Genomic DNA, 24,140 nt, shown 5'->3' on the forward strand with positions numbered 1-24,140 from the left:
GGTATAAATTACTATAACTGTTATAAATACATATATTATTATCACCGACCTAAGTGATCATAATAGGCACTTCACACAATTTTTATGCGAAGCACTCAAAAATATTATGTCTAATAATATGAAATGCTGGTAGCCTAGCGGTAAGAGCGTGCGACTTTCAATTCGGAGGTCGCGGGTTCGAACCCCGACTCGTACCAATGAGTTTTTCGGAACTTATGTTCGAAATATCATTTGATATTTGCCAGTCGCTTTTCGGTGAAGGAAAACATCGTGAGGAAACCAGACTAATTCCAATAAGGCCTAGTTACCCTTTGGGTTGGAAGGTCAGATGGCAGTCGCTTTCGTAAAACTAGTGCCTACGCTAAATCTTGGGATTAGTTGTCACAGCGGACCCCAGGCTCCCATGAGCCGCGGCAAATGCCGGGATAACGCAAGGAGGATGATGAATATGAAATGATCTTGGAAACCGGTTTCGCATTTATTAATTAAACGTTTATTTGTTATCAGGTAAAATACGCCCCAAAAGTGCAGATAAGGATAAAATCAGGAGCCAAAAGGATACCTGAAGGAAGTGACGTAATTGTTGGTAAGTATTCTTCAATTTCAATCCTAAAATCATAAATTAGTAAAGTGGCGGGGCAGCGGCAACGGCTGAAGCACTGGAGCACCGCAAATATGCTAGTCTTTTGAGTAGCCACGTATTTGCGGCGTTTGCAGTGGAGACCCTAAGGTCCCTAAGGCCTTGGTGTCAGGATGCGCGAACTTGGTTCAAGGATTTGAAGAAAAGGCTCCTTGACACCACCAGAGATCCTAGGGCTGGTTCATTCCTGGGGCAGAGGATTGGCATTGCCATCCAGCGGGGAAATGTGGCCAGCATTATGGGTACTCTTCCGCAGGGATCAGATTTGGGAGATTTTATTTGATAGTTTAGTTTGTAAGGGAAATTTTAGATGTTAAGGCTGATATGTGTAATTAGTAAATAAGTTGTAATTGATGTGTAAGTTTAAATAGTACGAGGAAGAGTGAAACGAGTTTACCGAATAGATGTCGACTTTGTGACAACACCGTTTCACTGAAGTTGACTGGAATCAAGCGCGGATCCAGCTTCGTGCCCAGGGGGGGGTCACGTGGTCTATTTGTATGGCCAACTTAGGCTCCATGACCCCGCACCCCCCCCTGGATCCGCGCATGACTGGAATACTGATAACCCCGCCTGTGATTCCTGGGAAAGAAGTGAAAGTCATAATTTCACAGATTTTTGACATATTAATAACACTTGCACCAGCGGGATTGTCAACTGAACTTAGTAAGATGTTATCAAGGTTATGATCTAACGTATTAGTAATATAATATCTGGATAAATTCTGACGCATATATGCTACTTTTGATGAAGACTGTATTTGTTTCTCTGTTAAATTCATTCAATATTTATTCTAATAATAAAATGCTAAATATTAGTAGTTGCCTGTGTGGTGACGGGTTAAGAATTTCACCACCCCCTTTCTTCCCGTGGGTGTCGTAGAAGGCGACTGTGGGATTGGGTTAAATTGTGGCGTAGGCGAGATGCTGGCAACCTGTCACTGCAATGTCACAGTTTCGTTTTCTTTCAACCCCTTATTTGCCAAGAGTGGCACTGAAACTTTAGTAGTTTCATGTGCTCTGTCTACCCCTTTATGGGATACAGGCGTGATTGTATGTATGTATGTATGTTTTTGTTCTTAACGTTTTAATAAACTTACGTGTCTGTGACAATGTTCTCTTAAAGGTTATTTATACTTCAAAATAAACAAACAAGTCCTCACAGCTCGTAATACCGTACAAAAATACTCTCACACTTTCCATTAAGGTCTTTTTTCCATTGTCTCCAACAGTATTTCTACTAAGTAATTTGTTCAAGAAAAAAGTGTCCTCGCATTAGTGAACTCTTTCTAGAATTTTCTTTTGTATTAAGACTGAAAAGTTGCTATTTAAATGCTAATTTGTAAACAACACGGTATTTTAAAGGTTAAGTGATTCTTGTTAAACGTAGAGGTTAAGGTGCAGTATAATTTTTGAATTAGTTTGACGTTAGTTTTTTAGCGTTTTTACTTTTTGAAAGATTGAAAGATTGTAATTGATTTATCTTGAGTATTGCATTTGAATTTTGTAAATTAGTAATCAGTTGCCTAACACCCCTTATAAATAAATAAAAATAAATAATAAATATTGGGGACACCTTACACAGATCAACTTAGCCCCAAACTAAGCAAAGCTTGTACTACTTTGGGTGCTAAGCGACGATATACATACTTAAATATATATAAATACATACTTATAATATACATAGAAAACATCCATGACTCAGGAACAAATATCTGTGCTCATCACACAAATAAATGCCCTCACTGGGATTCGAACCCAGGACCGCGAAAAAGACTCCAAAATTATTGGAAAAAATCAATTTGAGCGCTGTGAAAGTACCAAAAGTAACAGATTTATATTGAAAGTATCAAATCAGGTTAGATTTCTCTTCTTCCGCATAAAATTGGTACAAACACCTACTTAATATATTTCAATATTTCTATGAATTTGAATTATTGACTATGTATATTTTATTGTTTTAGTGTGCCAAGCAGAAGCAAACCCCACCAATTTAACCTACAAGTGGTACATGGATGAGCATCTAATCGTAGGAAACCATACAAAGGAATTGGTAAGAAAATTTTGTTTATTATGTGTAAAACTTTAGTGCGACATCCCACTTTGTCAGTTACCATTATTGTGTTACATTTGCTAGTATCTTAAACGAGTAACCGGTCGAAATGTCCAATTACGGAAAGAGAAAAGGGAACATTCCATGAAAAGGTCTACCAATTTCCCACACAAACGCGAAATTTTTTAAAATTGGCTGGGGTAACAGGGTCTTTTTCTGAGGTAGTGTGCAGAATTATGCACAAACAACTGATTGCATGATTTAAGACGATACGATAGGGGTCAATTCTCCATACAAACGCTCTCGACTATTTCCTCCCTGGTTTTTGAAGATAGAGCAATGATTTTTTCAACACAGATTTATTTTTTATTATTTTTATCTCTGTCGGACCGGACTTTTTTTGATATTCTGCTTTTTAAATACTCTAGAGTCAATCAAAAATTTCCAAAAACGGCCTTTTTCATTGTGGCGCAAAAAAGGTGTGATACTCAAGATTGGTAACAATTAACCAAAAAAGCTAAACGGTCCGACATAGATTATTTCATTGTTATTCAGATTCTCAAATTTCGTTCCAATTGATTATGTTTTGAAGGAGGAAAGAGTCGCGAGCGGAATCTCGATTTTAAAGATTTTTTTGAAATATCTTTTGACTGAGTTGTTCTTAATGGACAATTTTTTTTCGATAAATCTAGTTAATAACACTTGTATATTTAACTAAAATTCCCAAGTTGAAAGGGGGGCTCCTTTCCATTTTAGCATTTTCGCTACCGTATCCTTTAAACGCCGGAAAATAAATCGTAGCACACGAAACAATGATGCGTTTGTATGGATAGCTCGTGGAATGCTCCCAAAGTGGATCGCTTTTCCGGCAAATGACCCATATTTTTTCTAAGCGTTAGATAGAAGGCAAGCGAAGATATTTATGAGAAAAATGAAGTATAATTCTATTTCCGTGAGGAAATATCTTCCATTAAGTAAGTTATGAACAATATGTGAGTGTGTTTAGTAAAACGTCCCACTTAATCAGTTACCATTAAGGCGAGATTTACTTGTATGTGAATAAACTGACAAAGCGGCTTTATAGCAATCGACAAAGTGGGACCTTTTCCCGTGCACACTCACATATAAAATGAAAAATTCAATGAAACACAACTTTACTGAATCAGGATCACTTTAGTGTTTTAATTCAAAGATTACTATACTAGAGAAAAGATAAAACTGGTAAAAGTAGTAGAGTTATAGTTGTAGTAAAATAAGTTAGCAATGATCTTGATCCCTTAATGGGATAAGTTCGCCTTTGTACAAATGATGTGTGTGTTCTTTTTTCTTTACTGTGTGTGTTCTTATCTTTGTACAATAAAGTGTATTACTACTACTACTACTACTACTACTACTACTACTACTGCTCTGGAAGGGTTAAGTAAACGTCATAATTTCATCGAAGTTTGAAGTTTAAAATATATATATATATATCTCTCCCGGCCGTATCCGACCATGGTGACTCCTTTGTTGATTACGCTGATGTGCTCGCATGTGGCTCACGTAGCCGATTTTATTTGCGAAAACCCGTGCACACGACGGGCATGACAGCACACCGTTAAAATAATTAATTAGTTTAAAATAACATTTGCAACGCCGGGGCTGTCAAAATGACGAATATTGCAACTTATCTCGGAATGACCCTTGTTTTTTTTTACTCGACAAAAATTTGTTTTTTAATTTTTAATGCTTTTTTACTAAAAAAATATTTTTCACCACAACTGTTAAAGATCAATTTTGCTATTCGAAAACGGATAGCAAACTTGCATTTTATCCACAAGAGTACAAAGTAATTTCATAGAAAATTTTAACTTGATGCCTTGAGCTGGCTGGTGAATTTACCTACAAATAATTATTTGGAATCATAAATATTGAATCGATTGCTGGATTTCATTTAGTTTGATGTTTTAGTCAGTTCGTGTTGGTGTGGTGAAAAATTTTGTGTTTCACTCGGTGGCAACGTTTGTTTAACCTACGTGCCTTGAGACCCACGCAACGCTCAAGATTCCACTTTTTGAACCACTCGCTACGCTCGCAGTTCGATATTGGAATCTTTCGCTTGCTCAGGTATCAATAACTGTGCGGTTAAACAACAACTTTGCCCCCTTGTAAAACAACTAACTATTACTACAGTTACCTACAGTTTAAATCTACCTATTTTATGTAAATAAATAAAAATGCATCATCCTATTAGTTCTTTCCTATAGAATCCAAAGAAACATCTCAAAAATAGACATCAGGCTAAAAAGGGTAAAAATATAAAGGTGCCCAGCGTTGGTCATGCGTAAAAGATGGATAACATAACAACATCTTATATGTATGGATGAAATGAATGGGGTCGCGGCGAGGGTCGTTGTTAAAATGGCCAAGAAATTGACAAAAGTGTGCTCGGGTAGAAATATTTGTGTAAGGATGTCTTTTTTAAGGACCAGAAATAAGTTGGCAATTTTTTCACGGCGACATTATTGATGATTTATATAGAAAAATTGCTTATAAAAGCATTTTGAATTACTTATACTTGTGTTGATTAAACTGGTCTTAATCTTCAATAACATTTTTGAATAAAGATGTGTGAGATATTCTCAATTATATTTTTAACTCTTCAAATGAGTGATAGTACAACTTTAAATAGAAATGACCTAATACAATAAATATTGCATAAAAAATAGTTTGTCATTTTTTAGTCCACCCTGTATTGGCAATGACATTGTTCATTTTTAGGGTTCCGTAGTCAACTAGGAACCCTTATAGTTTCGCCATGTCTGTCTGTCCGTCCGTCCGTCCGCGGATAATCTCAGTAACCGTTAGCACTAGAAAGCTGAAATTTGGAACCAATATGTATATTAATCACGCCAACAAAGTGCATAAATAAAAAATGGAAAAAAATGTTTTATTAGGGTACCCCCCCTACATGTAAAGTGGGGGCTGATATTTTTTTTCATTCCAACCCCAACGTGTGATATATTGTTGGATATCTATTTAAAAATGAATAAGGGTTTACTAAGATCGTTTTTTGATAATATTAATATTTTCGGAAATAATCGCTCCTAAAGGAAAAAAAAGTGCGTCCCCCCCTCTAACTTTTGAACCATATATTTAAAAAATATGAAAAAAATCACAAAAGTAGAACTATATAAAGACTTTCTGAAATAATAAGGAAAATTGTTTTGAACTTGATAGGTTAAGTAGTTTTTGAGAAAAATACGAATAACTACGGAACCCTACACTGAGCGTGGCCCGACACGCTCTTGGCCGGTTTTTTTTAAGTTACAATATGAATACTTTTCAGTACATGTGGCATTTTTCCTGCACTATTTTGTAAAGTAAATACTTAGTACATTTCTAATTTTCTAGTCAGGTCGAAACTTCAAAGGCCCATTTGTAAAACTTCGAACGATACACTTGCGAAGAAGGATTTCCTGTTTTCCGCACTTGTATCGTAATTTACTATGTAAACTAGAATTTTTCATTTGTCTTTTTTGTTACAGAAAATTGAAAATATAACAAGAAAATATAACGACATTGTTATCAAATGTGAAGTTTTCAACGAAGTTGGAAAAAGCGAAGATTCCAGAACGTTAGAAGTTACATGTAAGTATTTAAAAGTTATACAAGGCCGTGTCACACCTCGGACACTGGCGATCAAATATATAAAAGAGGCCCGTTCCTAGCACACAGTCTCAGCTCGTGTAGGTGAACGCGTACCATGCTTGTATGAGTGAGATTCGACAGGTCGACTGTTCGCGTTCCTGACAGGCGGTAAGTGTGAGGGAACAGAGAGGGGGTAGGCGGCACTTTCAGCGGGGAGCGGGAGTAGCCATACTTATAGGGCGATAGTACTCTTTATTATAGATACTGTGTCCTATAAAGGGTAGGCCTAGCACATAAAACCATTCAAGTTTCAGTGTCACTCTTGACCAATAAAGGGTTGGAAGATGACGAAAAGGTCGCCTACGCCGCAATTTTAAGTTTTTTTTATACATACATACATAATCACGCCTGTATCCCATAAAGGGGTAGGCAGAGCACATGAACTACTAAGTTTCAGTGCCACTCTTGGCCAATAAGGGGTTGAAATAAAACGAAAATTGTGATATTGCAGGGAAAGGTTACCAGCCTCTCGCCTACGCCACAATTTTAATTTATAAATCTAAAGTTTTTTGAATAGCATTCTAAGTTAACTTGGCTGGTTTGCAACCTTAGCGATTTAGGATGAAAATATAGGTCACATTGACCAACTTTTAATAAGTGTCCAATAACGATAACACTGTATAATCGAAGATAAGAACTTAAAAAACTACCCTAGTTAATCGCAGTATAATATGTAGGTATCTCATAGGTAAGCGTGCTCCACCGTTAACCTCATCATCACTTACCATCAGGTGTGATCGTGGTCAAACTTCTACCTATATTCATACGAAAAAAAAAGAATAAATAAATAAATATTATAGGACATTCTTACACAGATTGACTGAGGCCCACGGTAAGCTCAAGAAGGCTTGTGTTGTGGGTACTCAGACAACGATATATATAATATATAAATACTTATATACATAGAAGACATCCATGACTCAGGAACATATATCTGTGCTCATCACACAAATGAATGCCCTTACCGGGATTCGAACCCGGGACCGCGGCGTAGCAGGCAGGGTCACTACCGACTGCGCCAGACCGGTCGCCAAATAGTACTAGATATGTTATGTTTTATTTAGCTAACGCAGTCACATCCATATTAATATTTTAAATGGGAAAGTGTGTGTCTGTTTGTTTGTCCGTCTTTCACGGCAAAACGGAGCGACGAATTGACATGATTTTTTAAGTGGAGATAGTTGAAGGGATGGAGAGTGACATAGGCTACTTTTTGTCTCTTTCCGACGCGAGCGAAGCCGCGGACAAAAGCTAGTTACTTCATATTTACACAGATTTTAAGTACATACATATAAACACGAGTAAATAAATACTTTGACGTAAAATTAGTAGATTTAACAAATTACAAGTTGTGTTTAATTCGTGAAACTACGCTTCCCCGAAAACATTATGACGTCAATTAGTGGGTGTACGGAATACGCACCTTGTCATGACGTCACATCAAACAGTAAACGCAGATATGGAAATAACTTCCATTTAATCAAATGCCCACCGACATCAGACTTATACCACAGAATATATAATACTAGCTATATAATACCCGCCACGGCGCTTTCATCGGCCTTAAGACGATACAGGAGGGGTCAAACCTCCATACAAACGCTCTCGACTATTTCCTCCCTGGTTTTCGAAGATAGATCAATGATTTTTTCAACACAGATTATTATGATTTTTATCTGTGTCGGACCGTTTTGATTTTTTTGATATTTTAATTTTTAAAAACGCTAGAGCCAATCAAAAATTTATTTCCGAAAACGGCCTTTTTCATTATGGCGCAAAAAAAAGATTGGTAACAATTAGCCAAAAAAACTAAACGGTCCGACACAGATTATTTCATTGTTATTTAGATTCTTACATTTCGTTCCCATTATTAAGCTTTGAAGGAGGAAACAGTCGAGAGCGGAACCTCAATTTAAAAAATAAATCGCAATATCTTTTAACTGAGTTTTGACAATTTTTTTTTCGATAAATCTAGTTAATAACATTACTATATCCTTTCCAATTAAGCATTTTCGCTCCTGTATCGTCTTAAGAAATACGAAAACCAAATATTGATTGCTTTTGCTCCTTAAATTAATACATTTCACGAACCTGTCACTTTTCAGTTCGTGTCACCGCCATTATGTTATTTGGGTCAGCTTTTTGTTATTTTATTCTGTCGTGTCGTGACCGCGGAGACAGCGTTGAAACAAAATATTTGTTGTTTATTACTCTGAAATGGTTTATTTTACAATGGGGAGTACTGGGAAATCATGAATTGTGCCTTATTGTGTGTTTTTTGTAGTTATTTTTTGCCTGAGTGGTGACGGGTTAAGAATTTCACCACCCCCTTTCTTCCCGTGGGTGTCGTAGAAGGCGACTATGGGATATGGGTTAAATTTTGGCGTAGGCGAGAGGCTGGCAACCTGTCACTGCAATGCCACAGTTTCGTTTTCTTTCAACCCCTTATTTGCCAAGAGTGGCACTGAAGCTTTTGTAGTTTCATGTGTTCTGCCTACCCCTTTATGGGATACAGGCGTGATTGTATGTATGTATGTATGTATTTTTTGCCTAATGTTTAATATATCGTAGCCGTGTCACATAGGAGCAAAATCACATATTGTAATCGAATCATTGCATTGAATCTTGAACCAAGCGAAGGAAATCAAGTTTAGTTACGCTGACGATCTCTCTCTCTCTCTCTTTCTCTCTCTCTTGCTCTTTCCAAAAAAATACATACATACATACAACATACATACAATCACGCCTGTATCCCATAAAGGAGTAGGCAGAGCACATGAAACTACTTAAGCTTCAGGGCCACTCCTCCAAAAAAATAATTATGTATAAAATTATAATTTCTAAGACAGACGCATTTACCCCACTCAAATGCCACGATTAAATATATATAATCAACTAGCTTTTGCCCACGGCTTCGCTCGCGAATTCGAAAATTGCTGAATGCTCCATACAAACCCCCCCCCCCCTCTAGGAAAGTGGGGAGTTCGACAGAGACAAAAATTAGCCTATGTCACTCTCCATCTCTTCAACTATCTCCACTTAAAAAAATCACGTCAATTCGTGGCTCTGTTTTGCCGTGAAAGACGGACAAACAAACAGACACACACACTTTCCCATTTGTGTATAGATGTCCTAACATAATTCAAAACCTATTACTTAGCAAAGAGGCTCTCTAAATCTCTACCCTCCAAGCAAAGAAGATATATTTTTGACGACCGGTCTGGCCTATGGGTAGTGACCCTGCCTGCTACGCCGCGGTCCTTGGTTCGAATCCCAGTAAGGGCAAATATTTGTGTGATGAGCACAGATATTTGTTCCTGAGTAATGGATGTTTTCTATATAAGTATTTAAGTAAGTACTGACCAGCAAAAAGGGCGGAGCGGCGGCTGACGCACGGGAGCGGTTTAAGGCCAACAAATATAGCTGTCTCGGCGCCAACTATGAGTTCGTAGCATTTGGCGTCGAGACACTAGGACCGTGGGGTAAAGGAGCGCGTGGGCTTCTCAGGGAGTTGGGGAAGCGGTTAAGGGAAGCAACAGGTGACCCTCGCGCCGGCAGCTTTCTCGCGCAAAGAATTGCAATTGCAATACAGCGCGGGAATGCTGCCTGCGTGATGAGCACTTTGCCGAGAAGCCAGGGTTTAGACTTTTAGGTATTTATATTTTTTAGATAGGTTTAGTTTTAGTTTTCTGTCTAGTATAATTTTAATAGTATAATTTGTAGTATGTATTTATTTCTAATAATAAATCTTAGTATTTGTGTATTATGTATATCGTTGTCTGAGTCCCTACAACACAAGCCATCTTGAGCTTACCGTGGGGCTCAGTCAATCTGTGTAAGAATGTCCTATAATATTTATTTATTTATTTAACCGATTGCGTAGGTAATGTAAAAAAACTCTCTCTCTCTGAAAAACTTCAATTAACAATATGTACTCTCTTTCCCCAGACGCCCCGACTTTCCGCACTCACCCCAAAGACGTGGAAGCAGAAATCGGGAAGATGGTCACTTTAACATGCGACGTTGACAGCTACCCCGCTCCTGAGGTACGGTGGCTGCATCAGGAGGAAGATCAGAACATTGTAAGTATTTCTTTTTGTTTAGCCTATATTTTGTCCCACTGCTGGGCAGATGCCCCAACCATCTCTTTTTTTAGCCGTTACAGAATGGTAGTTTTGTATTTGTGTATTTTGATGCTGTCTGTATATTGTACAACGACCTCGTGGTTAGCGTCCAAATTTTAAAATGTTATGTGCAGAAAGCATTTTAGTGTGCGGCCACAGAATATATAATAGGTGCGGCGTGAGTGGACGCTCGGAGCGGAGCGTTCGGCGGGGCGGGCGAGCGTGCGTCACGCTATGCAGCGTCGAGTCAGGACACTTGTATGAGCGTCAGTTGTTTGACATGCACGCCGCACGCCCCGCCACGCTGCACGCTCAAATATAAGCGTGCACTCAGGCCTTACACTAACAAAATCAACTATGGCGTTGTTTCAACAAAAGTACTTACATCTCTGATCTTAAATATGATTAAGTTTTTTTTTTTTTCATAGGAATTCGTGGCTAAAATATATAAAACAACTAGTACTCGTCTTTGTATCTCATCTACTAAAATATTACATTTCATAGTCCAAGTAAATTCAAAACAATATAAAATGATGAAATCAAAAACTGAAACAATCCAAGCAATAAGTGACAATGTGGCCGTCGGTGAAAATATATTATTATTTAAATAATGAATTGGAATTCCTGTTTTATTACATTGCCTCGTTTACAATTAATAAAACAACATTAATAAATTATCACTCATATACTTCAAATCCTTTATTATTTCATATAGAGTTCAACTTTATATGGATAATTACTTTTAGATACAAACGTTTATTTGGTAAAACCAATAAACTGACCATTATTTCAAATACCGACTGAAAGCTTTTGACCACTGAATTATAGGTACAAAACTATTGAGGTTTTCAACCGGCGCACTAATATACAAATTTAATATGTTACTAATAGGTAGGTATATTTTGTTAGTGGAAACACAAACTATATGCATTTGCACAATGGTAGGTACATTTAAAATATGGATCCGTTGAATGCGTTCATGCACGATATATGTGATCCATTGAAATCGTATCAAAATGCTAGTTTTCTACTAGTCAAACCAGCTTCTTTTTAAGAACTGTCAAAACGATTTACTAATTTCCAAAAAAAATATATGGAATTAGTATGAAATACTGAGGAGGGACGTCACGGTGAATTCATTTACTTTATTATCTTTCTCTTTGACCTATTTAATAGAAATTATGTTTAAACATAACTACTGTCCATATTTTTATTTGAATTATGTGGTGCTTTATTTCGTGCTCAAAATATTTTATTTTAGGTATAGGAAACTAGTATATTTTAATGGGTGTCACCTTGCATCAAATTGGGTAGTTCTAATGGTATTATATAGGTATTATTAGAGACGAAATAGTAATGTCAAATCCAAGTTTTCCACCTCGAAAGCCCATGGGGTCATAATTAAATTCATGAAAATCCATAAAATAAGTAGATATAAAGTTTAAACTTTTTAAATTCCAAATATGTGTTCAAATAGATAAGTACCGTCCTTTTATAAGTGAATATTATTTATTAAATTCCATACCGTTTCGGATTATAATTTCCAATAAATTTCAAAAGATATCCAATAAGTATATTGAGCTATAAACGGGTTTTTCAAGGATGATTAAATTCAAGATTTATTTCAAAAGCGTTAGTGTGGATCAAATTTTATTACCAAGAGATACACTTTCCACGTATTGAATGGTGTTGAATAATACATTTTATAGTGTACCTATTTTTATTTTTAAGAGTGAAATATTTGAGTGGTAATAAAAAATAGATCGTGCGCGTAGTTCCAAATGTTTAAGTACTACGATATTCTTGTCAAGTCGTTAAAAATAATATTATGATAAAATTGTAACATGATATTTTTTGATGTTATTGATACCTATTATTTAAAACCAAAATCGAGATTTATGAAATCGAGACTTGGCTTGTTTTTTACAAAATGTTTTTGGTGGGATGAAATATTTTTGTTTTGTAGTAGTCCCATTTCTAAACAAAAAATTAAAAAAATAAGTTGTCTCTTAACCTTTTTTTTGTATGTACCGTCTATTTGATGATTCATTTCTTGTATCAAACATTTAGGTAGCAATATTGTTTATAAACTAGATGGACATTTAAATTGTATTATTTTTATATTCCATGTTATTTTACTACATTATTTTAAACCATCTTATTTGTTGCAGAGGGTCGGTCGGACTGCCAACCTCACCCTAACTCTGGACACACACACAGCCGGGAAATACATATGTATAGCGACCGTACCTGGTTATCCAGAGATCGAGACGTCTGGATCTATTTTTATTAAAGGTCATTGATTATTTTACTTGATGATACTAAGATCCTGCATGATCATTTTGGGGTTTTTGTGAATTCCAAAGTGCAAATAGCCGCAAAATTGCTCAAAATCGAGGAAATGTGCTCACAGATCACAGAAGGAAGGAGATCGGACATGTCGGGCAATTTGTATTGAATGAGCCTGTCGCTGTTCTTGAACACACACTAAGCCGGTGTATCTTATTGCGCAATGCACGCGCATTATTTCCATGTCTGTGTACATGCGAACGCCCAGAGAATCGTGTCATCACGCACGCACACAGCGTCAATTTTAAGCTTAATGATGAGATTGATAAGCTAACAACTACGACACGGCCGGCGGCTTGTCCGCTCTATATTATTTATATGCTCTGAGTGCAAACCCTGGTACCTAGACCAAGGGTCTGATTTTCTTCAAGTGTTTATATGACGTATTTCTCATAACCCAATTTTTTTTTTTTTAGGTCCTCCAAAAATCCTATCAAACTACACTCAGTTCGGGTCCCAAGGTGACAGTGTGAAGATAGAATGCGCAGCGTTTGCCGTCCCTCGAATAGAGAGCATTATATGGACCTTCGATGGAAAAGAAATAGACTCTATACATGACCAGGTAAGCAAAAAGGTGACTAATTATAAATATATAACAGGTAACATACATGACAGAGAAAAAAGAATCATACTTACCTTTGTAATCGATTGATCAATCAAGAGACGAGTTTACAAATATTTTTTTCTGGTTCTAACTGATTGGCAAGTTGGCAAGTAAAGTTGTATTATTTTGTTCATATGGAAAAACTTCGAATATTATAATTATTCATTAATATTATAATATTATATTATAACAATTCGATATATTTACAAGTACTACAGATATGTCAATCATACAGATACTCCAACGATCTGCCAGATGGTATCATAAGTGGCATTTCGTCAACCAAAATTTGACGACCGGTCTGGCTCAGTCGGTAGTGACCCTGCCTGCTAAGCCGCGGTCCTGGGTTCGAATCCCGGTAAGAGCATTTATTTGTGTGATGAGCATAGATAGATATTTGTTCCTGAGTCATGGATGTTTTATGTATATAAGTATGTATTTATCTATTTAAGTATGTATATCGCCGCTTAGCACCCATAGTATACAAGCTTTGCTTAGTTTGGGGCTAAGTTGATCTGTGTAAGGTGTCCCCAATATTTATTTATATTTATTTATTTATAAATTGAGGAAATATCTTTGATATTAAGGAATCAATCCATATAATAATCTATATTATCTCCAAGAATAATTAGTTTAAATATTAAATAACAGAAACATACACCTTGTTTCATATCCACAGGCTTACCATCAGAAGACCGTCCTGTCTGCTCATTTGCCTTCTATCCCATAAAAAAAAACATTATCTTTTTTATACAATAACCTTGTATAATTGTCGGTATGCTCCAATAACAGAAACATCGATACCCTCCTGTAAAAATATTTTCCTGCATCATTAAATCGTTTGTACAAGCCGATTATGTTTCTACAATTTGATATGGTTATTATAACAGACGGACCTTTAATTCAATTCAATCTCTTTATTTTCAAACAATACATTTCAACAACTAAATCACAATAAATTCTAAAACCAAAATTACCTTCAGAAAATCGTGAACATATGTATCCTTTAGGCGGAGTACGTCATTTTCTTTACCAGTCACTTTCTGGTTAGGTCACGTTGTGTCACGTTAGGCCACGTCTGTGGACGTCACGTTCTAAGGAGGCCACTATCTGAGAGCGTCACGTTCCGAGAATGTCATTTTCTTAGATTGCCACTTTCTGAGTTCGTTACTTTCTGAGTTCGCCACTTTCTGAGTTTGCCACTTTCGGATTTCGCCACTTTCTGACTTTGTCACGTTCTGGTTTCTTCACTTTATGAGTTTGTCTCTTTCTGACTTCGCCACTTTCTGACTTTGTCACTTTCTGATTTCGTCACTTTTAGGTACCTACAAGAAGTTTATTTTATTTTTCTTAAGACTGCGTCAACCTTTTATGGTGTTGATAAAAAGTTGATAAGATATTTGGAATTGCACATAATTATTTGGAACAGAAATATTAAATACTAAGTACAAATAACTTTATTCTGTCAACTCGAAAACGTATTGATTTTTTTGGCAACGTAACCACTGACGTGCTACCAATCCGCCCGCTGTAGTGCGACGTATGCTTAATACGTTGTAGTAATTTCATGACCTGCCTCAACAGTAATTTCATGCAGTAATTTCATGGCTTGCCTGTGTGGTGACGGGTTAAGAATTTCACCACCCCCTTTCTTACCGTGGGTGTCGTAGAAGGCGACTGTGGGATATGGGTTAAATTGTGGCGTAGGCGAGAGGCTGGCAACCTGTCACTGCAATGTCACAGTTTCATTTTCTTTCAACCCCTTACTTGCCAAGAGTGGCACTGAAGCTTTAGTAGTTTCGTGTGCTCTGCCTACCCCTTTATGGGATACAGGCGTGATTGTATGTATGTATGTAATTTCATGACATTTGGAAACATTGGGACCGATTCTGAAACCTAAGAGCCTGAGGTCCTGAGATAAAAAAATATTAAAAAAACACACGAATTGAAAAAACCTTTTCTTTCACATATTTTGAAGTCGGTTAAAAATAATTAGGTTGTAATAATAGTAATAATTAAGCACATAAATTCAACTTACAATGTGAAGATAATAAAATAATGCGTAATATTTTTAGTTAGTAACATTTAGGAAGCGATCGCACGACGTACTCGTAGTAGTGTGCGTGTCTATTACGCATACATACAGCGAGCCAAGCCACGCCGCTCTAAATATCTAATCTGTACAAGCTTAAAGGTTGACGCAGCCTTAAGAAAAATAAAATAAACTTCTTGTAGGTACCTAAAAGTGACGAAATCAGAAAGTGACAAAGTCAGAAAGTGGCGAAGTCAGAAAGTGGCGAACTCAGAAAGTGACGAACTCAGAAAATGGCAATCTAAGAAAGTGACATTCTCAGAACGTGACGCTCTAAGAAAGTGGCGTCCTCAGAACGTGGCATCCACAGAAAGTGGCGTCTTCATAACGTGACCTAACCAGAAAGTGATTAGTAAAGAAAATGACGTACTCCGCCTAAAGGGTCTGTATGACTCTACAGTCAGACCAAAAATAGAAGAAATTAAACAGAGTCAACATTCTAGTGACCAGTAATAATTCTTCTAACAAATTTTGCACCGCGCGGTTTGTCCTTGAGTAGCGCTCGCACGCAGCGAAGTGCAGCGAGTACATGCGGCACCGGAAGATGCCGATCGCGTCAGTACAGTGCGAGAGAGACAAATACCGATCGCGTCGCCACTGCCGGAAATTAACTACTGTGTCATCCCTTTCAAATAAATATGTGTGAGAAAACGGGACGATACTACGATGTTGCCAATTTTTAATTTCTAATTTGGTCAGACCGTAATGATACTCACAGTCGAGATTGTATCAAAATAATATTAGAAAGATCGTACTGTCGTTCGAAAATAAGATCAAAACCATATAAAATTGTTAAAAGATAATCGGCCTTTTATTATTCCCTCGTATCCATTTTGCGTAGGAGTTGATGTAGGTGGATTGTGGATTCAAGCGATTGACAAAGAAAAGTTTATTAATAGAGACGACAATAAAAGTAATGATAAATTGACGACTGATTCATTCGATATTTTGTTTTAATGATGTTATTTTTAGATATACAGACAAAGATTTTAGGCTCATTCATTTTGTTTGCTTAGTCTCTCAAATTGGCGTTTTCTTCTATTTTTATTTCGTCATGAACAATAATTACGACATTTTCTTCTGTACCCAGTAGGGTAATTAATTTTAATAGTGACTGCCGAGTTGATCTTCAGTATTTTACAATGGAATAATGATTTATAAATCTATTCCATTTTAGCTAGGATAAATTATGCAAAAACTAAAACAGAAATTTATTAGATACGCATCACGATTAAACAACATTAAGCTTAAATTATTTTTTCTTGAACTTGATCCTTTTATTGACGCAGATATATTTTTATTGATAGATAGGAGCTACAACCATTTATATTTTGTCAACAGGATTACGCTTTTCTTGAAGATGCGCAGCCAGGCGGTGTTATAAATTCGACTTTGATCATCCGAGAAAGCCAATCCAAACACTTTGGGACATATCGATGTAATGTCTCCAATGAGTATGGGAGCGATGCGATGGATATCATTTTAAAACCGAACAGTAAGTTGTTACAAATTGACCCCCCCCCCTTAAAAAGGAAAACCTTCGGTAATAGAATTTGATCCCTTTCTCATAAATACATTAGTAAATACAAATGATTATCAGCTAATTAGGGCTTATAAAGCGTTTATGAATAACATTTCAAAAGTATAAATTTAAATAATTAATATGGAAATCGATGGTGACATTCAGAACAACACTAAGGTCGTAATCCTGAATGTCAAACATATGTAAGCTGGCCATACTAAACCATGATATGAACACATGAACACATGTGTATTGAATATTGCAAAGATAAAGTTATAATCAAAAAATATTTTAATAATAATATTGGTTTCGTAGTTCAATATGACTATATTAAAACAGTAAGGAATCCGAAGCCAACCAACGTTATAGAAAGCAAAGAAGTAAAGTAGAGAGCAAAAAGTAATCGTTTTACAGAATTAACAAAGTATAACAATTTTTGTTGCAGAAACGTTTCCACTACTACTAATTCTGTTCGGAGTGACATCAGGAACGATAATGGTGGCAGCATTGATAATGCTAGTGATATTATGTCAGAGGAAGCAGAGGAAAAACAAGCAGACGCAAGTTACAGGTAAGTTGCGCTCATTACTTATAAATGATGTTGATTCTGAAACTCGTGAACGTAATATAATTATGTTATTCTATAAAATATAACGTATCTTCAAATATTACACTGAACAATAATTAAGATAATAACCTTGTTTGCTCCGTCAATTAATTTAAGATTATTCAAATTACCCTTAAAATACTATCAGAACTAATTAATGTAGCCGGAATTACAAATCTCTCTCCACTGGGATATACTATGAGTTATACTTAATTATGTAACTAATGTATATTGACTTAACAGAACCAACCTGAATTAATAATTAATATATTTAGTATCTAACATTGATTATTCAAATAATAAATTCACGAAAAGGCTCATTTACACGGTGCGTGAAATCGCACGCTGTTTTCACTACATTGTTACGGTATTTGATTGTGTAAAACTATAATCGCATTCAAGTTCTCCTTCTAAATGGGCCTTATAAAATTATATTTTTATCAGCAGTAATTCAATATATTGTTACCTACTAAAACATGTAGCTACAAATTTCGCTTCATTTTATTCTTCCAACAAATTAAGTTTCTTGTTGTCTTATCAAATTTATTTCTCCCAAGATATTTGTCTCGTGTATTTCACAAAAAGTTTGGGACTCCACTAATTTGTGTTGTTCCAGAAAAACCCGACGTGACAGTGACAGCGGAAGAACTGTACAAAGAAAACGACAGAAACTCCAATATCAGCGATCTCAAACTTGAACTTCGGCAAGCTAACGGAAGTTGCGAAGTCGTAAGTATTGATAAAGTTAGTTCGGAAATTGGAATCATTTTGATAGCTAATCCTGTAGTTGAACTAGCTATCGCTTCAACTGAACCAGTTTAAGGTTTTGAGTTAAAACATTATACATTCATTTAATTATGCAATCACGCCTGTATCCCATAATGGGGTAGCTGGAGCACATGAAACTACTCAGATTTCAGTCAGTGCCTCTCTTGGCAATTAAGGAGTCGAATGAAAAATTTGACACTGAAATTGTGACATTTCAATGACAGGATGTCAGCATCTAATCGATGCCACAATTTCACCCATATCCTTGTCATTAAACTGCTACCGTTGGGCATCACCAACTCCATACTAGGTAAAAAAAAGCGTACCAAAATTATTTTTTCCACTTCGTTACCATTATTCAAACACTTATTTTATTACTTCATCTTCTTTATCTATACCTTTTGGGAATTCAGGTGTATGTATAAATTCCTTGCTTCATGCGATTGGATACCGGTGTACCTCAAGGCACTGTACTGGATTGGATAGCAATATTTATAACATTTCAGTTATTACTTAGGTTGCTACTTCCCTTTGTCTAACGTAATTTGAAAATAGCACTTAAGGATTTGTTTCAAACTTTAAGGTTTATTTTAAACTGAGACTAAAATGGAACTTGGGATTAAGGAAGATTTATTGTAACCTACACTTACTGAGATTAATACTTTGTATGGCAGGTATCTTTATTTGTAATCGTTTATCAAGTACTTAATTTAAAAGATCTGTGATGTTTTTTTTTCCTTTCACTCATGTATCATTTTACGTAAGTTGGATTACCCCTACCTATATTTTTCTTTTTATCTAAATATCATTTGTTTATAACAAAATATATACTGAATGTAATTATGCACAATGGTACTTTCTGAAAAATAATTTCGGACAAAAAAAAAAACAGTAAACTGAAACTGTATAACAAACTAAAACAATTGAATAATACCATTATACAAATACATATTATGCGTATTGTTATGTTGCATGCATAAATGCAGCAGAAATACCAAATAACAGCCCCCACAGCTATTAGCATAAGTCTATTTAACAAAGTTCAACATTTGCAGTGAAACTATTTTGAAGCATTCTGATTGGCTAATTGGCCAAGCGGAGTTGCGATTCAAAAGTTTGAATGCAATTGTAAGCTAGAGGGTAGTTTGATAAGTTTATTTGGGTCTTAGCGAGTTTGTAAACTGTGAGAAGAGTTTTTTATTTAAATCTAGTTACTTGAGAAGTTGGAGAGATAAGAATAGTCATTAAAATTATAATGCAACGTTATAGACTTTTGATAGCTTATGAATATCCTGTGCTCTTGTATGTCAATAGAGCAATCTAGTGCAATTACAAATCTTTGACATAAATTGAATAGTGCAGTCAGCATTTTACGCTCAAAGTTAACAAGCAGATCTTGGAATTTCTTTATAAGTATTTCACTATTTAGAAAAGTATTATGGTATATTAGTTAGCCATCATAGCCATTTTACATGTAGTTAATGGCCATAATTAGATAAGTACATAAGATGTTTTAGGGTAATTCCGAAAGTCGCATAAAAATCGCTATTATTTTCATCATATCAAGATTCCCCTTTCGGAATCATCCGAGCATTTCTGTCATTCGGAATTACCCTAATTCACCTTACTTATTTACTTGCTTCTCTATTATGTCAAAAACCCACAACATATTCACCACTGTCCAAAGTGTCCAACGAAGTAAAATTATATTTCCGTTAGCTTAAATAAAGTTAAATACCGTATTTAACAAAATGATGTAACAATGCTAAAACCATTAGCTTTAATAGGGCAATTACGAATAAAATACACTTTTATTGCCCTAAAGTACATTTTAACTCTTATTAAGATAATGTTACCTTTTTGAGCTCCTAATTCGTTTATTGTTAACAATCTAGAGAGTTTATTCATTTTATAATACCTACTCTAGTAGATGTTTATCAAAAATATATTGTTGCCTAACATGGAAGTTTTCCAATTTTCCCTTAAATGAAATCACGATATTTGAATAATGAAATTGCCTTTGACAACGCACAATAGTGGCTTTTAAAAATAATTGAATTATCAGAATTTACTGGACGCGCAGAAACAAAAAAGTGATTGGAGATTTCTGTACACAAAATATTCGTCAGTGAATGTTTTAAATGACAACACGGCGCACAAATACAAAGTGTTTTGAGCGTTATAAAGGTTTATTGGGAATTTTAATTGATACTAGAGTATGCATATTATGAAGGTATTCCATTTACGAAATGGTACTGAAATAAATTCCAAAAATTCTAAAGTCAGAAGTCAAACATTATTGACGTTGCTTCTCATAATTTTCACTAAAAAGAAAATAGGTTTTTTGTCGAAAATTCTATTTTAATAGTAGTGTTGATATGTCAGCGCGAATCTAGAATTTAGTAGCCGTAGCATATTGGACCTTAGGCGCGTGAGAAATATAATATCTTGACTGTTTATGTTAATTTATCAAAAACATGATAAACATTTAAGTTTTAAAATACTCTGAACGAATGTTCAAAGCAAATGCGTTTTTGTATATAAATATATTAAGGTTTATTAGGGTAAGAAAAATGCTCGGGTAGTTTCGAAAGGGGAATCTTGATATGATGGAAATGATAGTGATTTTTATAAGACTTTAATTAGAAATTAGACGACTTTCCGAATTAAATTACCCTAATGCACCTTAGTCATTTTGTGGAGTAGGTATAGTCAGCTTTTTTCTTGTTTAAGGCTACACTCGGAATATTCTACGATATTATCTGAAGTCTAATACTTTTTTTTTCTTCCACAGGACTACCCCAACACAGGCTCAGACAGTACATTATGTTCCAATGCCAAACTTGGCAGTGGCATACCTCTTGCCGGTTCTGTGCCACTCAACTCTATAAGTCAGAGTAATAACTACCAGCCTTATAGATATAGTAATGACTATACAGACCCGGCATATGCGGACTGTTATAAGGTGAGTGTGATTTTATTATAAAAACAGTTACACAATAAAATTATATAATCTTAATAAAACATAATAATATTATATAATTACAAAAACACACATATTACACACTTACAAACTAACACAAAACTATACAAAGCAACCAAAAAAAAACCTACAATCTACTCATATAAGCCTGATAACATTACGCGAGGCATTATTCCCAGGACACTGGCAGTGTGTGTGTGTGTGTGTTTTATGTAAATAAAAATAAAATAAAATAATAATATTCTTTTCATCTAAGCATTATATATCAGTGTATATATCAATATTTACCAACGTAATATAAAACAATAACTTAAATATGCCAAGGAATAAAAGAAAAAAACAGATAAAGAAAGAGGTAAATTTCCCCAAACTTGGATGTCGTATGACAATATTCTTAAAAAGCTTGCAGAGTATCACTATGAACAAAAAATTATGACAACAATTATGAACTTAGTCTCTAAGTAAAATATTAACGCACAATTTGTAACTAATTTGAACAAGGAACATGATAAATTGATTATTTTATGTAATTAATCTTATACTATTAAACGAGCAATTCTTGTATATTTATTTATTTATTTATTTATTTATTTATTTATATATACCGACGATCTCGGAAACCGCTCTAACGATTTCGCTGAAATTTGTTTTGTGGGGGTTTTCGGGGGTGAAAAATCGATCTAGCGTAGCCTTAGATCCCGGAAAACGCGAATTTTCGAGTTTTCATGAGTTTTTCTTTCGCATTTGTAAACGTAAAATATGGTCCTTAATTTCGCCGCGCGCGCATCGATTCCGCGTAGCTCAGTCGCACGAGGTCGGTCTAATGTACGCAGATAGATCGTAGGTGTCAGGGTTTCGAATCCCGGCCAGAAATTAAGTTTTTGTTTTTTGTCTTTTTTTTGTTTTTGTATTTATAAGAGTTTTTTTTTTATCTAAAGACGTGATATATTAAAATAGAACCGAGCGAAGCTCGGTCGCCCAGATATTATCACTTTTAAATAACAGGAATCATACATACTGTTTACACAACGTAGTCCACCTAGCTAAAGTAAGGTTTGGTATAGTTATATTTTGATGTTTGTTTATATACCTTTCCTTCGTTTTTCTTGTACCGACAGCATAGATATGATTTTATTACATAAAATAAAAAAGGATGAGCATAATTGTCTTAAACACAGCACAGTCAAAGTAAAAAAGCTCCCAATTTATTTCATAAATCAAATTCAACGCAAAAAATACGAAAAAATTAGGACAAAGGAATCAATTTCTAAAAGATCTCAATCAAGTTAACATTTCAGTGTGAAATACGAATTTTCCGGTTTTAATTCTTTTTAAATTACAATTCTCTTTTACAAGGAAAACTCGATAAAAATGCTTTTCTATAGAAATTGGGGATTAATTGCAATTGAGTTTAATTATTTGATTCCTGGTTTGAACGAAAGTGTTTTCCAAAGTAAAAGCAATGACTTACTCGTATTTCACTTTTTACCTACATGAGGTGTTGAATAAGTATTGATTTTTTTTATACAAGTGACGTAATAGGATCAGGTTTACAAGTTAATTATGTTTTCAAAATTTTATAATAAGCGCATCAAAAAGTCCCTACCTGTGGTAGCCCAGGAAGTAGATAATATTATGACATTTTTTTAGTCAAATAAGGAAATTAATTTTACTATTTTAGATTCATGGTTACGTTTCAAGTACCGAATGAAAATATAATTGTATCCTTTAAGGGTGGGTGACATTTACAATAGCGCTGTAAAGCTATTCAGCTATAGTGCCTAGAACCAGATCTGCTCCATAATTTTTTCAAGTTTAACAAGTTAGTACAATTAAATAAAAGAAAAGTTGTGCAAAACCGTTAACATTTTTCATAACATTCATCATAATCGTCATAGTCACGAAAATATTTTTAACAAAATACTTTTTTGCCATAAATGTTTTTACGGAAATATTTTTACGAAAATATTTTTACGAAAATATTTTTTTACAAAATTTTTTTTTTCACGAAAATATTTTTTGTCCACAGGTGAACGGCTACCAGACCTACGTGCATTACGGCCACGACTACACCCCCGGGTCTTTGCGGGTGCAATCACCCACGCTCAGTGCAGACAAATTAACTCCTAACAGGTAAAATAATAGATAACGCCTAACAAATAGTAGTAGAATTAGAAGAGGGCGCCAACGTTTTTTTTGTTTAATTTTTGAACTCGGTAATAATTGTGTATGCATTTTAAGTCCTATTTTATTGCACAGTAAATTCTTGTAATTGTTAGGTACGAATTGTTTGAACAATTTCACGGTAGATGGCTCTATCTCCTACCACACAAATAGATGTTTCAGTGATCTTCATAAGCAGACCTTGTTGTTGTTGTGTTTGTACTTTAATATTCTGTGAGCAGACGCAGGTTTAGTTGCAATATTATTGTAAATAATTTTAAAATGGGTATTATAATTATTGCATCAAAGGTATTCCTTTTTAACAAAATATTATGTGTGTAGCGTTTAATAAATTCAGATATTATTTGCTCTAAACGAAGGAAATTAGGTATATAGCAATAAGGCTACTGCACCCCCGGGTCTTTGCGAGTACAAACCCCCACGTTCAGCGTCGACAAATTAACTCCTAACAGGTAAGGCGCAGTCGCAGATTAACCCTTACTAGATAGCGCATTTAAAACGGAATGGGTGGGGTTAACAGAATGG

At 35.1% G+C, this 24,140-nt stretch overlaps 1 protein-coding gene across 1 annotated transcript in view; it reads left to right on the plus strand.

Moving 5' to 3' along the window:
- The window catches only part of LOC125236980 (irregular chiasm C-roughest protein-like), a 168,406-nt gene that overhangs the window by 137,549 nt on the left and 6,717 nt on the right, over positions 1–24,140 (plus strand). Inside the window, exons 9-19 of the mRNA XM_048143895.1 lie at positions 508–586; positions 2,604–2,692; positions 6,220–6,322; positions 10,331–10,464; positions 12,678–12,801; positions 13,272–13,417; positions 16,893–17,046; positions 17,519–17,644; positions 18,297–18,409; positions 21,243–21,413; positions 23,461–23,564. Coding sequence (XP_047999852.1) covers positions 508–586; positions 2,604–2,692; positions 6,220–6,322; positions 10,331–10,464; positions 12,678–12,801; positions 13,272–13,417; positions 16,893–17,046; positions 17,519–17,644; positions 18,297–18,409; positions 21,243–21,413; positions 23,461–23,564 — 1,343 coding nt within the window. The remainder of the gene's footprint in view (positions 1–507; positions 587–2,603; positions 2,693–6,219; positions 6,323–10,330; positions 10,465–12,677; positions 12,802–13,271; positions 13,418–16,892; positions 17,047–17,518; positions 17,645–18,296; positions 18,410–21,242; positions 21,414–23,460; positions 23,565–24,140) is intronic.

This window comes from Leguminivora glycinivorella, chromosome 20, assembly GCF_023078275.1.
Source record: "Leguminivora glycinivorella isolate SPB_JAAS2020 chromosome 20, LegGlyc_1.1, whole genome shotgun sequence".
Classification (NCBI taxonomy): Eukaryota; Metazoa; Arthropoda; class Insecta; order Lepidoptera; family Tortricidae; genus Leguminivora; species Leguminivora glycinivorella.